The following is a 25,508-nucleotide window of genomic DNA, read 5'->3' on the forward strand; positions in this document are numbered from 1 at the left end:
GCTGCAGCAAGTGAAAAAGAGCCCGCCTAAGTTTCTATCTGGAGGACTTCATCTAGCCCCCTTTCACCACCTAACTGTCATGATTTTCTACAGAAGAAATTAGTCACACAGGCAGTTAGATGAAGGGATCATAAAATGTACTTCTACATGGGAGAATAGAATATTACCAAAAATTAATAAATGTGGCCATAGCCATGATGCAGTAAATTGTCCATGACTACGACCTAAGGCCAATAACACAGCATACCCATTCAGACCAGATCATTCATAGGATTTATAGATCATTCTCTTTGCATTGTTTCATTGACTATGTCCATTTGTGATTGCAGAACTCCCTGTCAAAATCACCAAACCCCTCCGGGATAAGATTGCCATAGAGAAGCACAGGGCATTCCTTGAGTGCCAAGTGTCCCGTGCCAATGCCGAGGTGAAGTGGTACAAGAAAGATAAACCAATTCAACCAGGCAATCGCTATGAGATTGTCAGCCAGGGGCTCTACCGAAAACTAATCATCAATGAGGTGGAGTTCCAGGATGAAGACACTTATACTTGTGATGCCGGGGATGACAAAACCTCTGCTCAGCTTCTGATTGAAGGTATGACTGGTCAGTAAGCCTGAAGGGCAGATGATACAGCAGGTTCCCAGAAGCCCTTGCTCTAAGTATGTGCCCCCAAAAAAGCAGGCATTGGGTCTGATTTATTAAAGGCTGGAGACGATAGACTTTCAGGGAAGAACCTGGGTGATTCAGCAAAGCTGGAATTGATCTGGTTTATTCAATAGATATGTGGTCTATTGGTCTGGACGAATAGAAAATGACTTTAGGAAATCCAATTCACGTTTGCTTGATCATTCAGGTTCCCCATGATTGTCCATCTTCTCCCATCTTGAGGAGCTTCATTAAATCAGGCCCATTGTGTTTTGGAAGGGACAAGATATATTAAACAATATTTAGTGTTCATGAATAATTTTGCCTTTGGTTTGCCAAAGCAAAATTCCACCTTACCCACAGACATGCTTGGAATCCCAACCAGACAGTGTGGAAGTGTGAGAATTTCAGCCAATGTTCTTGCCCTTTGTTTGTCCACCTTATTATTGTCATTGGGAAGGAAAATCATTGTCAATTGGGAAGGAAATCCTAAACATTGGCTGGAGAGCAAGACTTAAACGGGACCTAAAAGGGAAGTCTTCCAATGAGAGATTTGTCAGATATGGGTACTCCTTTCACTTTGGGAAGGTTCCTTCTAGTTCCTGTTACATCTCCAACTTTCATGACCACAGGACCAAATATATATTTCTGATTGCCCTATTGATAGCACCTTAAGAAATGATGCATGCCTTATTTTGGTTATTGACTATAATAGACTCCATGTCAATTAAATGCAATGTATGTCTGCATAGAGCTGCAGTAGTTTTTTTTAAAATTATATTTAGTATTATTAAACAGTATTTTTATAGGGCCAACCTATTACTCAGTGTAAAATATATAGAGGTTGTAAATGACAGACACAGGACAGTGACACAGGAGGAAGAGAGGACCCTGCCCTGAAGAGCTTACAATCTAGAAATTATTGAAAGTATCACACAATAGGAGGGGGATATGGAATGGTGGGTGAGTAGTGAGGGTTTAGGAGACAGAAGAAGATGGGTAGGGAGGGTTGGATCATTGAGTTTTAAGGGCTCTTTTAAATGTGTAGAAAGTAGGAGCAAGCCAAATATGACGAGGAAGTCCATTTCAGAGAGTGGGGGCAGCTCTAGAAAAGTCTTGGAGCCATGCATGTGATGAGGTAATGAGTGAGGAAGTCATTAGTAGATCATTGGAGGAGCTAAGAGAGCGGCTGGGGGCTATTTTTCCATCAGGGCAGAAAATAGGTGGGGCAGGAACTGTGGAGGAATTTTTGTATCAGGTAGGTAGCTGGGACAAGAGCTGTGGAGGGATTTAAAGACAAAGTGGAGGAGCTTGAATTTGATTCTAAGGTGAAATGGAAGCCAATGAAGAGATCTTTGAAGAGAGGCAGCAGAAGAGGAGTGGTGGGAAGGCTGTGTATGGGGTAGGGAGGTGGGCAGGCTGTGTATGGGGTAGGTTGGTGGGAAGGCTGTGTATGGGGTAGGTAGGAGGGAAGGCTGTGTATGGGGTAGGGAGGTGGGCAGGCTGTGTATGGGGTAGGTAGGTGGGAAGGCTGTGTATGGGGTAGGTAGGTGGGAAGGCTGTGTATGGGGTAGGTAGGTGGGCAGGATGTATGGGGTAGGTAGGTAGGAAGGATGGATGAGTCTGGCTGCAGCATTCATAATAGATTGTAGAGTACAGAGTCTGGTTAGTGGAATACCAGAGAGGAGGAGGTTACAGTAGTCCAGACGAGAGATGATAAAAGAGTGTACAAGGAGTTTGGTGGTCTCTGGGGACAACAATACCAAGACAATGTGTCTGAGGAGAGGGAGGAATAACATTGTTTAATTTACAATACTTTTTTCCTCTTTCCTACACTCATTCTCTTTTTGAGAATAGAATAGGGTTTTTAAATATAATGCGCGACACAGACAGTTTATTTGTTGAAGTGGCAGCTACAGATGTCAAGAGATGAAAGAATAAAACCCTCGACTTGTTGACTGTGTTGACTTCATTTCTTTTCCTCATATAGAACAATCTATCAACATTGTAAACGAACTGAGTGACGTGGAAGTGACGCAGCCTGAAAAGGCCACTTTTGAATGTGTGACGTCTATTGTGTCAGTCAAGCCTGCAAAATGGATTCTGGGAGGTGAAATCCTGGAGAATGGAAAAGACATAACAATTGAGCAAGAGGGAACCATTCATCGTCTGATCTTGTGGAAGACTTTTCCAGAGATGTCTGGGGCAGTTCAGTTTCATATAGGAAAATCCAAATCTACTGCAAACCTGGTGGTAAAAGGTAACTTGACCTCCCTAAATCCCTAAGGTGACTTAACTCCCTAAAAGAATTCTAAAATGACAATGGGCAAATATTTGGGGACACCTGAGAATTAAATTATGTACACCCCTATAAATGTATTTGGAACATCATCAAGGCTGAAATCTTGCTACCATGTGGTGCTTACAAGGACATGAACACCACAGAACCAAATGTATGAGCAGTGACCTATATGAGCTTGTTGGTCATCCCACTCAAAGCCATTATTATTGGGTTGGTCCATCTCTTGTAGCTACAACATCTTTCACTCTTCTGGAAATTTGTGCCCATGTTTGAAGTTTGGTACTGATGATGTATCAGAAGATTCTCTTTATACTCTTATACCAAAGACCATTTACACCAAAAGTAAGTGGCCAAAGGTGTATGAATACCCCTCCAAAGGTTTATTTTCATTTGATAAGTACTATTGTTTAAGAGTATTGCTAATGCTACAGAATACAAATACATTTTAGACAATTGTCCACTTACACCGTTGTTTTACCATAATTTGATAAGCTTGGTTTGATGGAACTTGAGTGTCATTTACAGAGCTCAGACCTCAACCCTGCTGGACACCTTTGTGATGAATTGAAGTGTTAATCATAAACCAGGTCTTCTCATTCAGCATCAGTACCTGACCTCAGAATATGTTCTTCTGGTTGAACGAACATCAATTTCCCCAAACACACTGAAAAAGTCTTCGGAGGAGAGTGGAGAAATGGAGCCAACTTCATGTTAATGTCTTTAGATTGGTTCCAAAGAGCCCTTGTAGTTGGGATGGCTAGGTGTCCACAAACTTTTGGTATTTTTGCCCTGTTCTTTTCTTAAAACTCTTCAGGTTGGGTTCGGCTTATTTAAAATACCTAGCTTACCTTGTATGTTTGAAATATTTCTTCCAAAAATAACCTCTGCAACACCAAAGTCTTGAAGACACAACGTTATGTTTTAGCTTTGCTCACGTTCAATGAACATGCAGACATCCTTCCATTATGTGTTCTGCTAGTGGTCTTCTGCATCAACCAAATATCCAAATACTCCTAATACAAATACTCTCCATTTTTTAGATATTCCTGTGCAAGTGACACAGAAACTTGAAGACAAAACTGTCAGTGAGCGTCACACATGCGTCTTATCCTGTGAATTCAAACCTCCTCCAAAGTTTGTGGAATGGTACAGAGGAAAGACGGTTATCGAGTCATCAGAGAGGTATAAACTAAGGCAGGAGAAGAACCTGGCAGAGCTAAAAATCATAAGGGTGACCCCTGAAGATGCTGGTGTGTATACCTGCAAAGCTGGGAGCGCCGAGACTACAGCAACACTTCATGTACAAGGTATGGATGAAGGTGACATAGTAAGTGCCTGAGGTGGCTGACAAGTTGGTCAAATCAGACTTCAATAAACCTCAGTTTCTCAGTTTGTTCCAGAATTAGGATTTAAGGCAGATTGGCAGCAACCTCACTCTTTTTCTGTTTTTCTTTGTAGCACGTGATGTTAAGGTGCTGAAGCCTCTAGCCAATATAGAAGTAGAAGAAGAGAACAGCGTTGTCTTCTCTTGTGAGCTCTCCCATGATGATGAAGAAGTGGAATGGTTCCTGAACAACACTCTGCTGTACACCAACAATTACAATGATATCAAGAAAATTGGAGGTTGCCATACCCTGACGCTAAAACAGGTGGCACCCCAGGACTCAGGAACCGTGACCCTGAAGACTGCAAAACTCTCACTCAACGCGGAACTGAAAGTGAAAGGTGGGTGGGCTGTGTTTTGCTAGAGTTTGGCTTCAAAGCCTGAGCAAAACAATAACAATGTGTGCCGTAGCTCTCCCAATATGTGCATCTCCTAATACATGCGTGTGACATTATCCTGACAGATATCCCATAACTTCCTTTTATCTGACCATGATTTTTCTTCTAAACTGTATTCATCATCTCCATAACATAAGGAGGGTCTTGAGATTTAAGGTGAAGCAAAAGAAATGCTGCCAATTTAGAGCAGGAAGTCTGGAGATCAGTAGACCTCTGGCAGTATTGGCAGGAATATGTATCTGTTAACTGTGGTAGAATATTTTAGGCATATGTCATCCTCATTTCATGCTATAATATAAATTGCAATAACTATTTACTGTTGTTGTGGCTTTGCTTTGTCCTCTGCAGAAAAGCCTGCAGTGTTCATGAAATCCCTGGACGATGCAGTGGGCGAAGAGCGAGGAACAATCACATTGAAATGTGAAGTCTCCAAACCTAATATTACTCCAGTATGGAAGAAGAATGACCAGGTCCTGCCAAACGGAGACAAGTACCAACAGTTTCAGTCTGGGAAGACTGTCTCTCTCATCATCCACAACCTGAACAAGTCTGATGCTGGACTGTATGTATGCGACATCGGAACTGACGTAGCCAGGTCCAAAGTTGGAGTCCAAGGTACTGTACAAAGCATATTGTTTGCCTAAAAGTTAGTGTTAAAATTTAAGTCAAGCCCAGAACTAACTTTAAGTGGTGGGGAAGGATCAAAGCTCTTGTTGTGAGTCTTCATGAGGGAGACTTACATTTACTTTGTCATGCCAACAACAGTTTTCCTACAAAGTGAAACTCTGCAACATGGACACAGGTAGAAAGAACTAAAATCTACTCAAGAAAAACTATACCCCTTTCTAAAAAAATGGAAGATGATTTGTAACTGTAAAGTTATATGCAATCTGTGGTTTACATATTCATGTATACCTGGTAATTGCACGTCATTTGTTACATCCACTAACTTTTGATCATTATTATTATTAAACAGGATTTATATAGCGCCAACATATTACGCAGCTCTGTACATTAAATAGGGATTGCAAATGGCAGACTAATACAGACAGTGATACAGGAGGAGAGAACCCTGCCCCAAAGAGCTTACAATCCAATAGATCATCTGACCATCATAAATATATGAGCTTGTGGGCTGTCCCATTCCAACCCCCCACCACCACCTTTGTGGCTATACCAGACGTAGCACTCTGGGAAGGATTTTGCCAAGATTTTGAAGTGTGTGTGTGAATTTTTGCCCGAAATAGGATTTGCTCACAGTCAAAGATCCGATTCATCCCAAAAGTGTTCAGTAGGGTTAAGGTCATGGTTCTAAGCCAGGAAAGTTGTAAAGACTTTCAGTCTGTCGTGCTTAGATGACATATTGAACAATCCAATATTTTATTGCACTGTTTGGTTCACATTTGTGTTTTTCTTTGACAGAACTCAATATCGGAATCACAAAACGCCTAAAGAGCACCGAGGCAAAAGAAGGAGAGAGCTGCACATTTGAGTGTGTTCTTTCTCACGAGAGTATAGATGAATGCTACTGGACAGTGAATGGGCTGGAGGTGGAGAATGACCGAAGGTTCGAAGTGTCCAACAAAGGCCGAAAATACTCACTCAACATCAAGGAGGTGAAAGCCAGTGATGCAGGTGATGTGGTCTTTAATGCCCGAAACTTATCTTCCAAGGCTTCCTTAACTGTCAAAGGTAAGAAAACAGTCAATCACTAGTATAGCAAAAAAAAAAGGGGTGTGCTGCCTAAAATGTTTTATTTTGGATAACATCTTTATATGGATAATGAACACAAATTAGAGTTTATTCAAAATTTAGAGATTTTGGAGAACTGTCATAATTTTGGTAAAATGTATTGGAGCCAATTATAAAAGAGAAAGTGATTTTTTGATTGTTATTGTTGAGTTGTTAATCACTTTCAAATATGTGGTTCCTGGGTTGCATATGAGATATGGACTGTATGTTTGTTCTTAAGTTGAATTTGTATGTAAGTTGGAGCAGGTACATTATTTTAGTAAATGCAATCAGGACAGATGTTTGTCCCAACGTATTATTAGGCAACATGGTGTCAGATACTAGTCCTCACTGTGAGTTAATCTCAAACAAAGCAAAAAAAAAACTTTATGGAGCCTAGACATCCATTAACTTCTGCAGCAAACTGCGCTTTGATTTGCAAAAAGAAGCAGCTGCAGAGTTTGTCTTGATCATTAGAGTAACAAGATGTTAAAGATCAGCTCAGCTCCTAAGATCACCCACAAACTCAGCTGCATTTAGTACCAGATTTCTTCTGCAAGTCATGCAAACCGTCCCCTCCCCATCAAACCTCCATCCTACACAGGAGAAAGAAGGAAAGCCCGGTTCTAGCAGACGTCCGTATGTCAGATGTCCTTCACTCGAGGACTACCTGCAGTTCGAAACTAAGGAGCAATCTCCTGAATTTGAATTTGTGGACTGAAATTGAAAAATAAAGATGTCCACTTTGAGTTTGGTTTTACTGATCTCTCAGCCAATTACAGATTTTTTTCTTGAATTATTCCAGCTCTGAATAAGGAAGATCTCTGTAGCCACTAAAACAAATTAGCCAATCTTATTGAATATGAATAAAGCATGTTCTGGAATTTTACTGCCTAAACTGCCTAAAAAGATCCCTGGGATTTAAGGAGCTGCTCAACTTCCAGATGCACCTCATTAATCCTGCACTACTCCATTAGCACCATACAACTCCTAGCACAGGCTCTAACTTTAACTTTCGCTTTCAACCTGAAACAAAATATTTTGGGTCTCCTTTTACTTATTCTGATTTTTTTCATCTTTTTACATTTCATGTATAAGACACATTTGGTTTGAGTGCAGAATCTGGCCTCTATATATCTCCAATGGCTTTTTAATACTGTTTGTGACAGAATGTATCTTTAAAACTAGTATATTGTTTTTAATCATTGTATCCTTTTTCAAATATAGTAATTGTGTATATTTATTTCAATACACATGTCAAATGATTCTCATCTGATAATGGCTTCAGGACTTGTATTGGACGTGAATCGGACATATGTACAGCACTCGTCCAATGTTCATGAATCTGTCCTGGCGGATTAACGAACAATGAACAATTGTAATACAAATGAAGGGGGGAGAGTGCAGCGGGGTGACACTCTGTTGTTCTCCCCCCTCCCCTCTTCATAGAGCAGAATGGTGCTGTTTAGTCTTTTATCGTTGGAAAGGATCATGAAAGATGCCTTCCAACAACAATCATTGAACCTGTTTACGTAGCCTTAAGTAAACAAGGTTAAACATAACTCATTACACAAACAACTGATATTATATAAACAGGACAAACAATAATATAAAAGGGAAACAATTAGACTGGGAGGGAAGAGAAAGAAGAAGGGTGGGAGCAGTCCCCATTATGAAGCAATAGGAGCAGCCGAGGAACAAAAGTCCATCCAAGGATTCCAGGAAAGATCAAAAGTGCAAGGTTTATTCTTACAAATGCATGAGAATTTATCACTTGTCATAATGCAATCGAACTGTTGTTTATGTACAGATTTGGTGATAGTCAGGGATTTCCAGGCATTCCACCGAGCAATACTAGCCACTGGCAGGTTATACAATGTTAATATCTTTGATTGTTTGGACAGAAGTATTTTACTACTAAAAACGCACATTATGGCATCTTTGGCAATGATATGTTTATCACAAAATCTATGAGATCTTATACCTCTGTCTAAAACTATTAAGCCACCATACATGCGCCATGAAACTAACCTACCCACATGCTTTAAAGCATAATGGCGACACACCGTAGAGATCCTTCTGGTACCATCTCAACATGGTCCTATAGTTCAATTCCAAGTGATATATTAAAAAAGATTTACCATCACTTCTGCAAATCTCAGGATAAACCCAGGCTATATAAGTAAGCTTACAGTTCTGATGAGAGAGTGAAGTATAATACCAGAATTTGACCTTTGGATGCCTCCAGTAGTCTATATGTTCTGTCAAAAAGGGTCATAGTGGAGAATGAGAGAGCTCTTGCCATTTAAGTTTTAACAAAATAGCTTCGTTAACAATATCTAAAAAAAAAATTGCAACTTGGGCATTTCCCCAGACAGAATAAAATGTATGTATATTTAATAGAAGTTAGACTTGGATTAGTGTGTATGCTCTGTTTGTTTCAAATATCTACTAAATTAGGTGTGAGGAGGTGAGATATTTCTACCTTTTTAATGCTGGGCTATCCATTTATCCCTCAGCTAAGGTTGTATCGGCCTTACAAAAAACGGTTTGTGGGAAACACGTTCAACTTTCCCTGTGCTTAACCATATTGCAATAAACCTACAGTTAAGGGAACTATACAGGATTATACGTTTGAATTTTTATTAGGAATCTGTTTGAATTGTACACTTCCAATTCTTAGCAGTGAATATTTATTAGTGCTTGAGGGATATTTTCCAGGGAACATTCTCCACGTATCTCCCATTCCTATGTTTTTTCAGGAAAGCCAGCTGTTATCACAAAGCCTCTGGAAGATAAGACAGTTTCTGCTGGAGAAGACATTGTCTTGAAGTGTGAATTCTCCAAAGAAGAGACTATCATAAAATGGACCAAGGATGGCAAGGTCCTGAAGCGAAGCCAGAAGTATGAGATAATTCAAGAAGGATTGGAGTCCAGGCTGATCATCCATGAAGCTTCATCCAAAGATGCTGGAGAATACATCTGTGAGACTGCTGATACAAAGACCAAAGCTACCATTCAGATCACAGGTGAGCGTTAATGGACATGGAATTTTAACTTAGTCACTCTGTCTTGATTAGGACCTCATGTAGGACTTACATGTGATTTCAAGGCCCACTATAACAAAATAATTGTATTCTAACTATGTAGGACAATATTGGCAATGATAGTGTTCATTCTAGGATTTGTTTTTGTTATTTTACATTACTTTATTTATCATTTTCCCAACCATTACATGCAAACAAAGCTGTCCAACAAAAGTGTCATTTTTGCTTCAAATTCAAATTCCCTTTTCTAAAGCCTGACCACCTCTTGTATTCTTGTAGTCAAACTCTTCTAGCTTCAATATTAGTAAAAATCCGTAATAGAAACTTTAAGGAGAGTATCTCAGACCATGTTTGGCCTCATCATCACATGTGACTGCCAGAAGCCTCTGGAACCATTCTGCAATTTTTTAAGTAATTTGCTGCTCTGTAAAGCAGTAGTAATGTCTGGTAAAGGTTCTGTTTAGAATTTCAGAATATCTCAGACCATCATCTTGTCCAACTACATGGAGCCTTTCAAACTGTTCTGCACAACTTTGAGCAATTTGCCACTCTGTAGTTATATAAAGAGAAATTGGATTTAGATAATTGAATCAAAGCTAATATCCCATACAAGACATACATAAATTAGCTTCCCAAAATCTTGAGGAGTAATTTGAACATTTAAGGCAATTATTTCAAATGTGTCACCACGGATAAAATTTGCAAAATTTCTTTATTAAACCATTTAAAACTTTTACCCACAATCAGTGTATGCAACAATAAATTCAAGCAAAAAACAATAGTACAATATGATAAAAATAGGGGTATTCAATTTTTCTTATGATGCCAAATATCCCTAAAGGAGATCACCTTTCTCCATTTCAATCAGCCAGCAACAGATAGGGAAAGTGTTGAAAGTGACAGCTTTCAATGTAACACGGTAGGATTTATAAATGTCAATGGATATCTATTCAAATGCTCAATGTTTGTTTCCCAATTTCCTATTTGAGTATGTTTTTTTAAAGTGTCAGCGTCTCATACCTGAGATTTTCTAGTTTAATAAAGAAATTTTGTAAATTGTATCTGTGGATGTAGTTTTAATGACTGGTTTGCGTTTTGTTTACTTCAATGAAACTTTCCAAAGTTTGGAGGTTCACAATTTTTTTAAAAAAAAGTTTGGCTTCACTTTTTTGAAGTTGACTTATCCCTTTGTTTTAAACTCCACATAAAAAAACCCCAAAACAATTTATGTGATGTCTATCTAACCCACTCACTTTTTGGTTTATTTTGGATTATTTTTCAGATATTAATTACACCTAATTTATTGTTTAACAGAAAAACCCAATCGATTCACCAAGGAAATTTTTGACGTTAAGGCCGAGGAAGGAGAGGAAGCCACCTTTGTCTGTGAGACTGAGAAAATAGCTACCACTGTAAAATGGAGGAAGGGCATGGCGGAACTCAAGCCGTCTAAGAAATTGGAAATAACCCAGAAAGGCAACGTCCTAAGCTTGACTGTGAATGATCTGGAGAAGAGTGACAGTGACACCTACATATGTGACATTGTGGATGCCCAGACTAAGGCCTCGCTCACTGTGAAAGGTATGAAGATAGGCTTATGACTAGGAAGCACTATGTATACATAATGTTTCTTCCTTATAACAACATATTATATATAGTATTATATTCATAAAGAGGCTTAAATTTTAATGTTCTAGAATATTCTCAGAACCACTAAAAGATATGATCAATGTCTGTAAAATCACTTGGAAAAGCATTAGATCCTTTCTTTAGCATCTTTAAACAATTGAGTTCTCCACGGTCATATTAGGTCACACTGCATTCCCATCTTTATTCCTTTGAAACAAATTCCATAATTGTGGTGAATTCACCAGTGATGTCCTTGTTTCTTCTCCTAACAATCACAATAAAACCCCTGGAATGAGTATCATTGGTGAAAAGTGGCCACAGCAGCCACAAGAGGTAATGAAATACCTAAGCAAGAATTATAGCAACACACCAAATAGTATTTTACCATTATATATAACATTTAGGAGCCACTACGGGGAGCTTTGGTCCCAATATGTATCAAAGAAACCATACCCTTAGGATGACAACCGAGAGGGCTCCGTAGCATCAGATGCCTTGACAACTAACCCGCCAAAATGAACAACAAAAGGGAGGGTTATTAGGACACTAACTTTTTGGATAGGTGTCCAAAGTCAACCTCAATAAGCAGCTTCTTCCTATTCAACTGACAAACTTCTGCCACCCAAGTAAGGCTTTTTCCATCCACATGGTCACACTACAACCCCTTGGGCCAGATTTATCACCCCATTTATGTAGTCCATACGTCAAGATCTGTTTTCTCCAGGACGCTCTTACATTCTTTAAGTTTTACTAACTCGCCTATACTCACTAGAGCAGCAATTACAAAATTAATAATGCCACATTAATGTCTCTGTCCACGCTGGCTGGCTGTTTGTATTGTGTGATTTTGTTGTATGTGCCCTTCTATTGAAATAATTAAGAGGAACATCAATGTAATGAAGTGGCCTGAAGAATATCCATTTACTCCAAACCCACCAGTCTCACAGGCTGTCTCGTTCTGGATCTTCGTTTCTCACCTTCTGTATTCGTTTTAGGCCGCAAAATTCTCATAGTAGAAGACCTTGAAGATGTTGAAGTTTACGAGGGGGAAACTGCAACTTTTAAATGTAGAATCTCTCCAGCAAATTATAACAAAGTTCACTGGTTTCTGGATAAAACCCCATTACATACCAACAAAGTCAATGAAGTCCAGTCACTTCCAGGGGGCTATCACACCCTGACGCTCAAACAGCTGGGGGTGAAGGATTCTGGCGTGGTCACATTTGAAGCCGGTGATCAAAAAACATCTGTAGATCTATTAGTGAAAGGTAACAGCAGGCAAATGCATGATCTAGATCAATTTAATAGAGGATGAGTGAAGTTTCGGATTTAAAAATTAAATAATTTCACCAGTTTTGCTTGAAAACTTCACTTGACCCAAATTACAACTAATGGAATTTAATATTTAATACAGCTAACTGTTGTTTACAAAATTCCCGATTTACAAAATGACTTCTGTGTCAAATTTAATTTGGTTGCTTGACATTTAGGAATGCGTCAAATCCAGGATTTATTAAGAGATATAAAACAAACGTCTTCATATCTGAGGCTTAGTTTCCAAAGACATCTTAAAGATTATTGGCTGCAGAAAAGATTGCAATGCTATTATTTAAAACTGAAATTCTGAAAATGCTTTTTTATTATTAAATTTATTCTGAATCATGCTTTAGATTCCTCTCCTATCCTAAACTTTGAATTTGGCGCATCCTCAGAAAATTTTACAATGAAAATAAAAATGTTGAAGTCCTAATTTTATGTTCTTCTAGAGAAATCTTCCATCACCAATTTGGAAGTATCTCAGGGGGAAAGTGCAACGATTACTTGCAAAACCTCAAAACCAAATGAGCCTGTTTCCTGGTATAAAGATGGGAAAGTGGTTCGCAATTCTTCAAAATATCAAATATCTAGAATTGGACATGAGAACACATTGGTCATATGTGACGTAACCAACAAAGACAATGGCACTTATGTCTGTGAACACGGGACTGGCAAATATAGCACAGTTCTTTCTGTACAGGGTAAGACGAGGAAAATGTTTTAAATCTGATGTAGAACTAATTCTCGTCCTTGGTGGGAACTCAGCAGATAATTGCAACGTTTCAAGTTATAAATCGAAATCCTCAATAGAACAAAAGTCCTATTTATATAATTTATTTTATAGTTGGGTTTCAGTAGCCCAAACCATCTCTAGATGAATTTATTATTTTTGCATTCCTAGAAGTGCGAAAATAAGCAAAGAATAACAAAGAAAACAGATGGCCAACTTTTTGAAATTTTCTGTTACTTTATAGGAAGAGGAAAGATCTTTCTGTAAGCAAGAATGTATATCAGTATCTTCATAAATTCATAAAAAAATGTATTAGAATTGCATTTTGTTGAATTCTTTTACCACTTCACTGCATTTTTGTAAATCCAAAAAAATGTTTGAGGACATCCAGATCTTCCATGCCCCTCCTACAAAAATGGAGGTCCCATGTTGCATTTTCTGTTAAGTTCTTACTCAGATAGCTACTGCACTCATTTAGATGGTATGTTGGTTTGCCTCCTAAGAAACGAAGAACCCGGAATGACTAATCTCAAAAACTACACCATATCTGTGCATTTGTTTCCCTGTAATGTTATCAACAAGTCCTTTCGTCATCATTTAACAAGTTCATGGATGCATGAAACTCTTACCAAAAAAAACAAAAACAACAGAAATATAAAGTTTTGGGTCATGTGTTTGCAAAATTTGTGTTGTATTAATAGTCTTAATGTTACTGGAAAATCTCAAAGGAAAAGGACTTTGAGTGTCAACGTGCAGTTTCTGATGATCTTGTAAATGGCAGCCAGGCCTCATTTAATCCCTTGTTGGGTTCCTTTATGAATGGTGTAAGGCTTTGAATTTAACATTGGATAACCCAACTAAAAGTAACTTTTAATTACTGTCCTTGTGTTCTTGCATTTATTGTTGCATTTGTTTGCTATTTGTTGTTGTAACATATTTTATCATGTAAGTAAAAGCACGCTCAAAAAAACGTCCTGCAATGTCAACCGATACTACCCATATTTTGTGAGCAGCTAAAAAACTAATGATTGAAGGCTGGGGGAACAGAATCCTTTGGGACCTGAACAATTGTTACATACTTCTTTGAGTCTTTTACATCAACCAGAAGTCTTGGTTCTTACTAGGGAATCATGGTTGTTTTAAGTTCACTACATGGCCTTCCTAGAATTTGGTAAAAGTCCTGTAAAGCAACGAATGTAATTATTAAGCCCAGGCAATAGTCAGATCAGGTAGTGTTCAAGAAAAGTTATGGGACAGGAGAAAGGGAATTTTAGTCCCATGTATAACTCAAAAAGAAAAGGTGGAGTCATCTGCCAGAATACCAGAAACCATATCGGTATTGCACGGTCATTTCTTGGTTGTTTGTTCTAAGTACCATCAAGGAAACATTTATGAAAGGTTTGAACAGTTGTCCACAAGCCCTTAGAAGACTCTTTAGCTTTATTCCCAGTGTATAAAATGCAGATTTTTATAGGTTTATTGGTAGTCAATTTCAGCTTTGGCAAGCTTAAAACTTGGAGAAATCTGGTGATGTTGGCTAAAACTTGAGGTTTTCTTTTCTTTGCATTGGACCTTGTGCTTAGCCAGTTCATGGTAACCAAATAATTGTAGCAACAGGGCAGGACTAAACGCTCCTCCTGATATAATTTAAGCCAGTATTGATGGCTGGAAGACCTTTTTTGAACTTTAAATGGGCAACCCTGATCTGGAGTTCAGTTAAGCTACGTACACACGTCAGATTTGTATCGCCCGATAATCGGCATTGGCCAATTATCGGGCGAAAATCTGCCGTGTGTACAGTCGGTGTCGTCCATCGTCCGGACGACCGACCTGCCGGATCCACGGACGATGGACGACAGCCGATCGTAATGAAAGAGAAGGGGAGAGCGCGCAGCAGGGTGCCGCTCCGTCGCTCTCCCCCATAGAGCATGAACGGTGCTGTATGTACAGCACCGTTCATGCATCGTGCACTCCCTTGTCGTTGGAAAGGATCGTGAAAGATCCTTTCCAACGACAAAAATTGGAAGTGTGTACGCAGCTTAACTCTGTAGTGAATGTTTATGGTCAATCTTAGTAAGTTCTGGCTTATTTAATTAGCAAGTAGTCCAAGTATTGCAGAAAACTACCCAAGGCCCAAGCTTTTTACCTTGTTCGGTTCCATATATGTCTTTTCCATTGCATTTGCTGAAGCCATATGAAGAGGCCTCATTTTTTAGGTGTATAATACAATAAATAATAAGCGTAGAGAGAACAAATGTATTATTGCTGATGGGAGATACGGGATTACGGGATTTGGGATAAAAAAAGGGGAAATACATTTTTAGGGCCTTGCAATTTTATATTAAGGATTAATTTTTAGATCACACCAGTGATCCTTAGAGGTTCCTCATCAACAGATTTTAGCTTTATTTCTTTCTATAACTTTTGAACTTTTTAATATTTCAGAGGTGCAGGCTTACTTCAAACGTGAAGTGCAAAGCACCGAGGCTGAGGAAGGTGAAACTGCAACACTTTTCTGTGAGCTGTCCAATGAGAAAGCCCAGGTGCAGTGGAAGAAGGACAACAAGCTGCTATCATCTGGCACCAAATATGAGATAAAGACAAAAGATCACAGGGTGGAGTTACTGGTCCATAACTTGACCCAAGAAGACTCTGGAACCTACACCTGCGAAACTGGAGAGCTCAAATCTTCTGCAACATTAACGGTGAAAGGTATATTGGTATTTATTTGTAATCAAACTGTTGCATTTCTGAGACAGGAAGTGGATAGATGTTTCTCCAATGATACACAAACAGCAAAAAATAAACTGAGAGGGTTAAAGCCCTTCTCTACTCCGGCTATACATGCAATTTGAGAACATTTTTAAAGGATAAACTCTTATAATATATTTTTATAGAATAAGGCTTTTGGGCCCTTGGAAAATCCCTTGGAAGATATACTTATATACCTGCTAAGGGATTTGCAATTCTGCCTTTTCAGTTCTGAGATTAATGTAGTCCAGACACACGACAAAGCCCTCCCTGGAAGGGCAGGAGACCTGATTTTACTACTACAGCTTAATAACACTTTATAAGGAGAAGCAGATGACTGAAGAGCGCCTCTGTTTTTCAATCTGCCTTCTCCTATTAGCATGCTTCATGCACATTAGTACAACTGAATGGTTCTTGTAAAGCTTTTTCATCATTCAACCTGGCCTTTGCTGAACAGAAGCTGCACTATACGAGCCTAAACCAGGTGAAGGTTGGGTACAGTTTGCATTTAGAAAAACACATTGGCCCTGATTTATTAAAGCTCTCCAAGACTGGAGAATATAGACAATGGGAGAACCTGGGTGATCCAGCAAACCAAAAATGGATTTGGTCCAAGTTTTAAAGCATTGGCCAACTGCGAAGAAATTATATTTAGGAAGTTCATTCCAGGTTCTTGGTTTCTCTGATAATCTATCTTCACCAGTCTAGGAGAGCTTTAATAAATCCGGTTAATTTAATTCTAGGTTCACCTTTACAACTTTAGAAACGATGGAGTACATTATTTTTTTTCTAGTCGGCTAATGTATCTGCACAGGTATTAAAAAGAAAAAAAAAACAAAAGGATATCACCGTTTATGAAGACTTGAATCAGTTTTGGACTATGCAATTGTTTTCCTGCAGCTGTTCAGGTCTTGTTCAAGCGAGGTCTACGTAACGAGAAGGTCAAAGAAGGCAATACTGTGAAGCTACACTGTGAACTTAGCAAGCCCGGAGCTCCCATTAAATGGTCGAAGGATGGCCAAACTTTAGTGAGTGGTGAGAAATACGAAATTAAGCAGCAGGGTGCGGTGGTTGAGCTTCTCATTCTAAATGCAAAACCTGAAGATTCTGGTGACTACATGTGCGACACCGGGGACCAGAGGAGCTCATCTCATGTGACTGTAACTGGTAAGAACAAGACAGAAAGCATTATTTTCAAGTTTCAGTTTTCATAAGTGCAACTCCAGAAATGGTCCACCAAGTAAATTAAAGTCTATGGCATTTATAAAAAATGTTACTATGCTTGCTCCTGTGCACTATGGCTGGCGGTTTATACTAAAAGCGTGCTATATACAAGTGGAAAGCAAGGTTTTAGAGCAAATTTTCTTGATATTAGCTCCCATATCTTATGACTGCTCAATTATAACCCTGAAATGGACAAATAAAATACATTTTAAAGCCAGTCCTAATAATGTTTAGACTCTTGTAACCCTGTCTAGTTTCCAGACTAAGAACTGAAGGTACTTCACTACTTGGGTTAAAGCAACTTTATATCTAGCAAGATCTAAAGTATTTATAGTAGCTTAGCTGGAAGGTCAAATGTTTAAAGAATCTAAAGCTGCGTACATACGTCAGATTTTTCTCGCCCGATAATCGGCATCGGCCAGATATCGGGAGAGAATCTGGCATGTGTACAGTCGGTGTCGTTCATCGTCCGTGGATCCGTCCTGGCGGATCCATGAACGATGAACGACGAGCGATCCTAATGAAAGGGAAGGGGGAGAGCACGCAGCATGGTGCCGCTCTGTCGCTCTCCCCCTCCCCTCTCCATAGAGCAGAACGGTGCTGTATGTACAGCACTCGTTCATGCATCTTGCAGTCCCTTGTCGTGGGAAAGGATCCTGAAAGATCCTTTCCAATGACAATAATTGCACGTGTGTACGCGGCTTAAGGCTCCTGGAAAGATCAGGTAATCATAAATATCAGTGTCTAGGGGTGCTGAGAACAATAACCCAGCTCTCACCAGAATAATTATACACCCTACCCATATGCTACAAAGCATAATGCTGGAGGTGTGGAAGCCCTTATACACTGCTTCTAGGTTGCATGTTCATTTTCATTTTTCCTTTCCACTTCCAGTTCTCACCACTTAAATATATTCAGATTCTGGATATTTATAAGCAGTAGGTACACCACAGACCCAACACACAAGGTCTGTTTGAGATATATTAAGATATATTTTCCATGGGCTCCATCATAGGGCCTGATTTATTAAAGCTCTCCAAGGCTGGATAGGATACACTTTGATCAATGAAGCTGGGTGATCCAGCAAACCTGGAATATATCTGGTCCAGGATTCAAAACATTTGCTAGGAAATAGCAAATGACTTAGATAAATCTGGATTACCCAACTTCACTGATGAAGGTGTATCCTTCCAGCCTTGGGTAGCTTTATTAAATCAGGCCTATAGACTGCAGATACCCTAATGGGTTGTAGCAACCTCCACAGGTAAAAGTAACACAAATCTTCCCAATCCCTCTTGTGCTTTGCTTCATTTTTTAAAAAATGCTACATTTTATTTGTTTTGTGTTTTCTGTTAAGGTTCCCATTTAACCCATTTTTTTGTGTGTTCTTTATATAATCTTTTCTTCTAATTTCTCTCATTACTGTCACTCACTGGTTTTTTTTATTTTTCATTTTCACACCATTCCCTGTAACGTCTACAGATTTTGGTGCGTGAAATCCCAGGACGTCTGCGGTTTCTTGATAACGTTACATTTACCACCAATATTCATTGTTGAAAAGTTTAAGTAAGATGAAGGTGTATAAGCTAAACTGGCACTGAAGGAATAATATATGATGAATCATTTTTGTATTGTGGTTTTGTTTATTTGACCTTAATAAAAGGTAGATATTCCCTTGACCTGTTCTTTCTTAGCTCTTCCCGTTCGCTTTAAGCAAGACCTGCAAGACTGTGAAGTGGAAGAGGGCTCATCAGTCACTCTTTCCTGTGAAGTCACCAAGCCTGATGCCCATGTGGTCTGGAGGAAGGGCATCGCAGATCTTCAAGCCAGTGACAAATTTGAGCTTAGACAAAAAGGAACCGTAGTGGAGCTGGTGATACATAATGTAGGAGCAGAGGATTCCGGGAGCTACACTTGTGATACTGGAGACCAGCAGACTGCTGCACGGGTCAAGGTTCGGGGTAAGGCAGCCTTGATATTAAATTTAAAGGGTCCATTTATGAATGTTGTAGTAAATCCTTTACTGAGAGACCCTCACCATGTAAATATTAGAAAGTATATTTACCAAAATGCAGCAGCCAGTGAACAGTTTATAGGGGTTAGACTATTTACTTAGCAAGGGGAATTATCATTTTGCAAGGAATAATTCACTTATCTTAGTTTATGTAATGAAAATTCTTTTTGCAAGGAATACCTAATCATGTGCAAGGAAATGTAGAATTATTGCTTGCACATGATGAATTGGTTTGAGCCAGCAAAGCTTCATCTCATTCGCTAAGTGAAAATTAATTCCAAAGATTTCAGTTGATCATCAAAAGGTTTTCTTTAAATTTATTAAAGTATATCTAAAACTTGATGGAATTTAGTTTTCTAAAGCACCAGGTATACAAATACACATTTCACTTTTTTCCATTTTGTTGCTGCTGATCTCCTGTTGACTTCTATTTCTTATCTACATTTATTTGTTCATGTGTTGGCTGTGCCATCGTTGCTCTAAACTGAGTTCATGATAATGGTGACAATGGTGTACCATCCCTGCACAATGTGTGCCAACATGGCTGCTTGTGGTCTCCACTTGATGACAACATAGAAGCACAATTAGGAGACACATTGTAATAGAAAAGGGTCCAAGCAAAGATTTTTATGGAAGAAAATTTTTATTGAAAGCTTTTAGATTTTAGTATTTGGGCTTATTTCTACTTTAAGTGGTTAAATCTTCTACACTCCATAGACAAAGTTGGATGATTGGCTACCCAAATTGTGTAAAGAAAAAATTTGCCTTTACATGCCTCAATCATTGCTGACAAGTGCAGATAAAAGTGTTGATATTTACTCTAATTCAGGACTGATTGTATATTTGTTTGTAATATTCCACCCAAAGAGCTTCCAGCCTATTTCACCCAGGACCTCACCAACCAGAAGGCCAATGAAGGAGAATCGGTGACTTTGTGCTGTGAACTTAACAAGACCGGTGCTCAAGTAGAGTGGAAGAAGGATGAGAAAGTCATCAAACAAAACAAGAAATACAAAATACGCCAGGAAGGTTTAACATCAGAGCTTGTTATCCGTGACCTGGTGCTGGACGACGCTGGAACTTATTCTTGTGTCTGTGGGGACCACCGGACGGCTGCTACGGTGACAGTAACTGGTAATTCCATCTTCTCATTTATAGAATGTCTATGGGGATATGAAACAAATCAGGGGAAAATTCACTGTCGAGGTGGGGACACAATTCTTGTAGAAGGACTCAGCTCTATGCCATTGCATGTCCTTTTGTAAAGGTTGCATGCTCTTTCACATCCTTCTTTAGCATTCTCCTACTTCGTTGTCTGTTAGGGATAGTGCTCGGGGTAGCTGCTACCATGGCTTGGGGCAAATCCTCAGGTTACAAATATTTTTGGTTCGTCGTCAAAAAAGTGGGATCATAGCCGCCATGTTGTCAGCGTAGGTTTAGGCTGCAAAGTAAAGCTGAATATTCTGTGTTGGGAGAGATATTGTTTTTTTTTTTCTTGGCACTGCTACGTGTTCTCCATGGCATTGTCCAGTTTCCATTTGAAAAAGTTGAAAAGTGTGCTTATTAGCTTAAGAAATTACCAGAGTTAAATTACAATCTATGTCTACCATCTTGACTTCAGTGAAGTTTGCCACAAAGTTTCAAGCAAGAATAATGAGCATAACCCTGGCACATTCAATTATCTACTGTCTATTGTCTACCTACTGTCTTTACTTTGGCACAATCACTTGTAGGAAAAGGTTGTTAACATTCATCTTGTAGCAATATCGGAGCCTGGATGTTTTTGCCTGATATCTTTCCATATTGTAAAATATTGAGACACATATGATAAATACTAACATACATTGTATATTTACTAACACAAGTTTGATATATGGGATGAAACATTAAATGCCAATTATTTTGATCCTTGAACTAAAATAAAAGCTAATGAAATAGGATACAAGCAATAAACGTCTCTGTTACCCTCCTGGACAAACCCATGTATGAGCGGCCTTTCCATTAATCCAGTTTATCCATCTGCAGTCTTCTACTGCTAATAATTCCAACATTCAAATCTAAGTGTTGCAGTTTGTAGATGTGAGTAGTGTTAAAGGCTGAGTTTACAAAATTTCCAATCAAATAATTAGGAGTGCTTTTTTGGTATTTTTATTAATATTCACATTTAAATATCAAAGTTTTAAATATCAACATAAACCATTGAATTCTTGTAATACATTTGGATACATTTTAAATCATTTTAGTGCCCTTTTTGTGCAGTTCTAATATTTTTTTTTTTCTAAATATTATTTTTTTTTTTTTTTATCATATGCTTTTTCATTGCACATAGGAAAATGTAAACCAGCAAAGTATAAATTAAATCTTTCCTGTTGTTTTCATACTGAAGTCAGGCAGCGTTTCTACTAATAATATTCCAAACATTTAAAAAATAGTAACAATCTCAAGGATTGGTGTGATTTTCTAATCACCAGACACCCACTTGTCGTTGCATGTAAAAATAAATATAATTTTTTTAACATTTTGAACAACTTAAACATTTAAAAAAAGTAAAAACAAAAAGTAAACAAGGAAGAAAGGTCTTCTAAACACTTAAATACTTTAGATTAAATATATAATTTGCAGTCATGCTAACATACAAATCACAAATATACTAGCCTTTTTTTTTCTTGTTTTATTGGTTATTGACCTAAAATGCTAATTGTTGAAATGGATTTAAAATAAATCAATTAAAATAATACATTTGAAACGCTTGTAACTTTTTATAACTTGTAGTATATAAATGATCATAAAGTCAAACAGGATTTGAGAAAAAATATTCATTCTGGTTGTACGCATACATTAAAAGAAGAATTAACAATTTTATTGACAACTTCCCAAATATTTGAAAAAATATTTTAACTTTATATATACAGATACATTTTTATAATCATTTAGTGAAATAATCTTTGCTCTTGGGATCACAGCCACCCATGCACCTTATTGTGTAATTTTCAACAATCTTCTTAAAATGGTTTTAGTCTTTGGCTCTTGCTGGCAGAATAAAAACACTAAATGTATTCTGCAATCTTTAGTTTTACCTCCGCTTTTCCAAGAAGAGCTTAAGGACGCAAAGGTTACAGAGGGGGAAAAGGCCATCCTTCGATGTGAACTCACCAAACCCGATGCCACTATAGAATGGAGAAAAGAAAAACAAACTTTGGAAGCTGGTGTTAAGTACGCCATGAGGCAGGAAGGGCGCCTTGCAGAATTGATCATTAACAATCTGAGCGAGGAAGATGCTGGGAGTTACACGTGCGTCTGTGGAGATCAGAAAACCACAGCCGCAATGACTGTAAATGGTAAAATACTTGAGATTGTCTTTTTTCTTTCGTTTTCTTTCACCTTACTTGTTATATGGAAATAGGCTTTAGTTACATTACTGGTAGCTGGGCCACCTATGAAGGTCCTAAATTACGACCCAGGAAGACACATGGTGTAACCTAGTTCTCCAGTCTGAGGTTGGGTATAATGTGAAAAGGTAACTGTTAAGGCCAGTGTTTCTAAACTTTTTTAACATGAAGGAACCCCTTAAAATAACCCTCAGGTCTTTAGGGATCCCTTCTATAAGTATCCACAGCTCACAGTACATTAGTGTAGTTGTCAGTGAGAAGAATTCCTTTTACATTGCTGGTCATTGGGAAGTATGTCACCCTTACAGATAGCCCAAAAAATCATTGAGAGTCACAAACTGCTTCTTGCTCAACAAGCTGACTGCAACCTCTGGACGAACCCTAAAGCTCCACAGAACCTTGGTTGAGAAACACGGGTTAAAGCCATGGAGAAAAAATGATGTAGCTAAGGGAAAAGGGGCTCATACATTTACCGGATTGGTTTTGCTTTCTTTATTTTTAACTGGCTACTTATATGTAGGTTACACATTTTAAAATCTTCACAAACACAACTTTCCTGTTATGAGAGGAAGGGGTGGGAGGGTTTCCCTCTAGTTCTTCTTCGGGTTGTGGGTTAAGAACTGCTGCTTCTTCCATGAAACCCACAACATCTTTAACAAATCTTTATTTTTGACATGCGTTAGCTCTTCCAATACTTTTCAAAGAAAAGCTGGTTGACTCAGAATGCATGGAAGGAGAAAAGGTTACTCTATGCTGTGAGCTTTCCAAACCATCCGCCACTGTTGAGTGGAAGAAAGGTCAAACGGCCTTGAAACAAAGCGATAAATATAGCATGACCCTGAAAGGCACAGTGGCTGAACTGATCATTCACGATCTCAACTTTAAAGATGGAGGAAATTACACCTGCATATGTGGAGTGCAAGAAACCACAGCAAATGTAAAAGTCAACGGTAATATTCAACCTTTTGTTTACTATTTAAATGTATAGCTTCAATATACATACAGAGGTTTTGTGAAACACTCCTGGAGAAAGGGATTCACAATTTATTCAGCTGACTTCTTATCTGCCGTCTTTAGCCAAGCCTGTGCTTTTCAAAGAAGAGTTGAAGAATGAAGAAGGCATGGAGGGTTCTTCGGTGATACTACGTGGAGAGCTAACCAAGCCTCCGGGAGTCACTGAATGGAGAAGAGGGGACAAAGTGCTCCGACCCAGTCACAAGTATGAGATGAGACAGGAGGGTTCCACCGTGGAGCTCCTAATACGAAATTTGCAACTGGAAGATACTGGAGAATACACCTGTATGTGCGAAGAGGAGCAATCTACAGCTGTACTTCTAGTGAATGGTAAATTCACCATTCGTATTCTGTGACCATCTTGTCTGTCTACCATTCTCTTTACCATCCATGCAAATATTGTAAATTATATTCTTAAAGTTTTATTGTATATAATGTCTGTTGTATTTGACTTGGTGGTCTTTTTGTGTCTATGTACCCATCAAACTTGCAACCTACATTTTGTATTGTAAAGTCATGTACACCTTTCACCATATAAAGCCATATTGGCCATCATCAGCACTTCCTCAACCATGCCATCATTTAGCCCAGAACCCTTTTTATATTCCTTTTTTTTTCTTTTTTAGTTTTAGTTGGGGTTATGTGACCGCTATACTTCAGTTTTGGGATCAAGAACTGGGGGATGAAAATGGTTACAAATCCAAGGAGCTCCCCACTTGTTAACCAGGCTTTTATTGGGGAAGTGTCTGACTTTGATGTCACTGGGTGCCGATGGGGCTAACCCACAGTCTTGTTGGTCCATTCAGAGAAATCCTGTTGGTTCCCATTGAGTGAAGGATAGCTAAAACAAAACCTAAATATTTAAATGGTTTGGGTGTTTTTGTATATCTTGTAATTCAGTGTTTTTAAACTGTGGAAATCAAAGAACATTACTTGTATTTGTGTTGTTTTACATTTGGAACCAGCAAATTTACACATTACCTTCCACATTACTTAGCAATTCCTGTCCACTTCAAGCATGGACTCAAGGATGAGAATGCAACAGAAGGTGATAAAATAATCCTCCATTGTGAGGTTAGCAAACCCAACGTACCCGTGAAATGGGAAAAAGAGAACAAAATTCTTTCCCCTTCAGAGAAGTATGTCTTAAGACAAGATGGCGTAGTGGCAGAGCTCGTCATTTCAGATGTCAATGAGAATGATGCGGGATTATACAGCTGTGTTTGTGGAGAGCAAAAAACATCGTCAACTATAAATGTTAAAGGTAAAATAAGAGCATTAAAGGCATAATATATAGAACGCACAGCAACAAGGGGCACTTTTCTGTTGTTGGGAGGTCTCGTCATGGACTTTCTAATAATAAAATAATTGAAAAGTTATTTTTGGAAGAACCTTATACATTCAATGGGGTTTTTAATTTTGATCTTTTTCTTTGATGGACCTGTCTTTTAAAAATCACTATCCCTACATTTTTCTATATATTTTACTTTTCTGAAGGGCATATTCAGTTTTAGTATATTTTTGCTTTCTTTTGACACTCAGACATCTGTGTGCAATTCTAGGGACATTCTTCTTTTTCTTGGTACTGTTTAGGTTGGTGTATATTTCCATACCTTTACTAAATGTCTTCTACATTTTGCCAGCTTTGCCACCCAAGTTCAAAACAGGCTTAAAAAACAAAGACTGTGTGGAAGGCAAGTCGGCCATTTTGAACTGTGAGCTGACCAAGGCAAATGCTCACCTAGAGTGGAGGAAAGGAAACACGGTCCTTCGACCGAATGATAAATATAAAGTTAGCCAGGATGGCTTCAATGCCGAGCTTGTAATTCATAACTTAGAACTTCAAGACGGAGGCCAGTACTCTTGCGTGTGTGGAGAACAAGAGACTTCAGCTACGTTAGTAGTGAATGGTAAATTTTAGACCACATCTA

The 25,508-nt window shown here is 38.5% G+C and overlaps 1 protein-coding gene across 1 annotated transcript in view; it reads left to right on the forward strand.

Annotated features, from left to right (window-relative positions):
- OBSCN (obscurin, cytoskeletal calmodulin and titin-interacting RhoGEF) overlaps positions 1 to 25,508 on the forward strand; it is a 233,612-nt gene that overhangs the window by 61,059 nt on the left and 147,045 nt on the right. The window contains exons 30-48 of the mRNA XM_072413427.1: positions 330 to 596; positions 2,638 to 2,907; positions 3,990 to 4,256; positions 4,408 to 4,674; positions 5,080 to 5,346; positions 6,154 to 6,423; positions 9,225 to 9,491; positions 10,824 to 11,090; positions 12,134 to 12,406; positions 12,905 to 13,156; positions 15,631 to 15,897; positions 16,837 to 17,103; positions 18,855 to 19,121; positions 20,042 to 20,308; positions 22,246 to 22,512; positions 23,247 to 23,513; positions 23,641 to 23,907; positions 24,575 to 24,841; positions 25,221 to 25,487. Of these exons, the coding sequence (XP_072269528.1) occupies positions 330 to 596; positions 2,638 to 2,907; positions 3,990 to 4,256; positions 4,408 to 4,674; positions 5,080 to 5,346; positions 6,154 to 6,423; positions 9,225 to 9,491; positions 10,824 to 11,090; positions 12,134 to 12,406; positions 12,905 to 13,156; positions 15,631 to 15,897; positions 16,837 to 17,103; positions 18,855 to 19,121; positions 20,042 to 20,308; positions 22,246 to 22,512; positions 23,247 to 23,513; positions 23,641 to 23,907; positions 24,575 to 24,841; positions 25,221 to 25,487 (5,070 nt within the window). The remainder of the gene's footprint in view (positions 1 to 329; positions 597 to 2,637; positions 2,908 to 3,989; positions 4,257 to 4,407; positions 4,675 to 5,079; positions 5,347 to 6,153; positions 6,424 to 9,224; positions 9,492 to 10,823; positions 11,091 to 12,133; positions 12,407 to 12,904; positions 13,157 to 15,630; positions 15,898 to 16,836; positions 17,104 to 18,854; positions 19,122 to 20,041; positions 20,309 to 22,245; positions 22,513 to 23,246; positions 23,514 to 23,640; positions 23,908 to 24,574; positions 24,842 to 25,220; positions 25,488 to 25,508) is intronic.

Source organism: Pyxicephalus adspersus, chromosome 5, assembly GCF_032062135.1.
Source record: "Pyxicephalus adspersus chromosome 5, UCB_Pads_2.0, whole genome shotgun sequence".
Taxonomy (NCBI): Eukaryota; Metazoa; Chordata; class Amphibia; order Anura; family Pyxicephalidae; genus Pyxicephalus; species Pyxicephalus adspersus.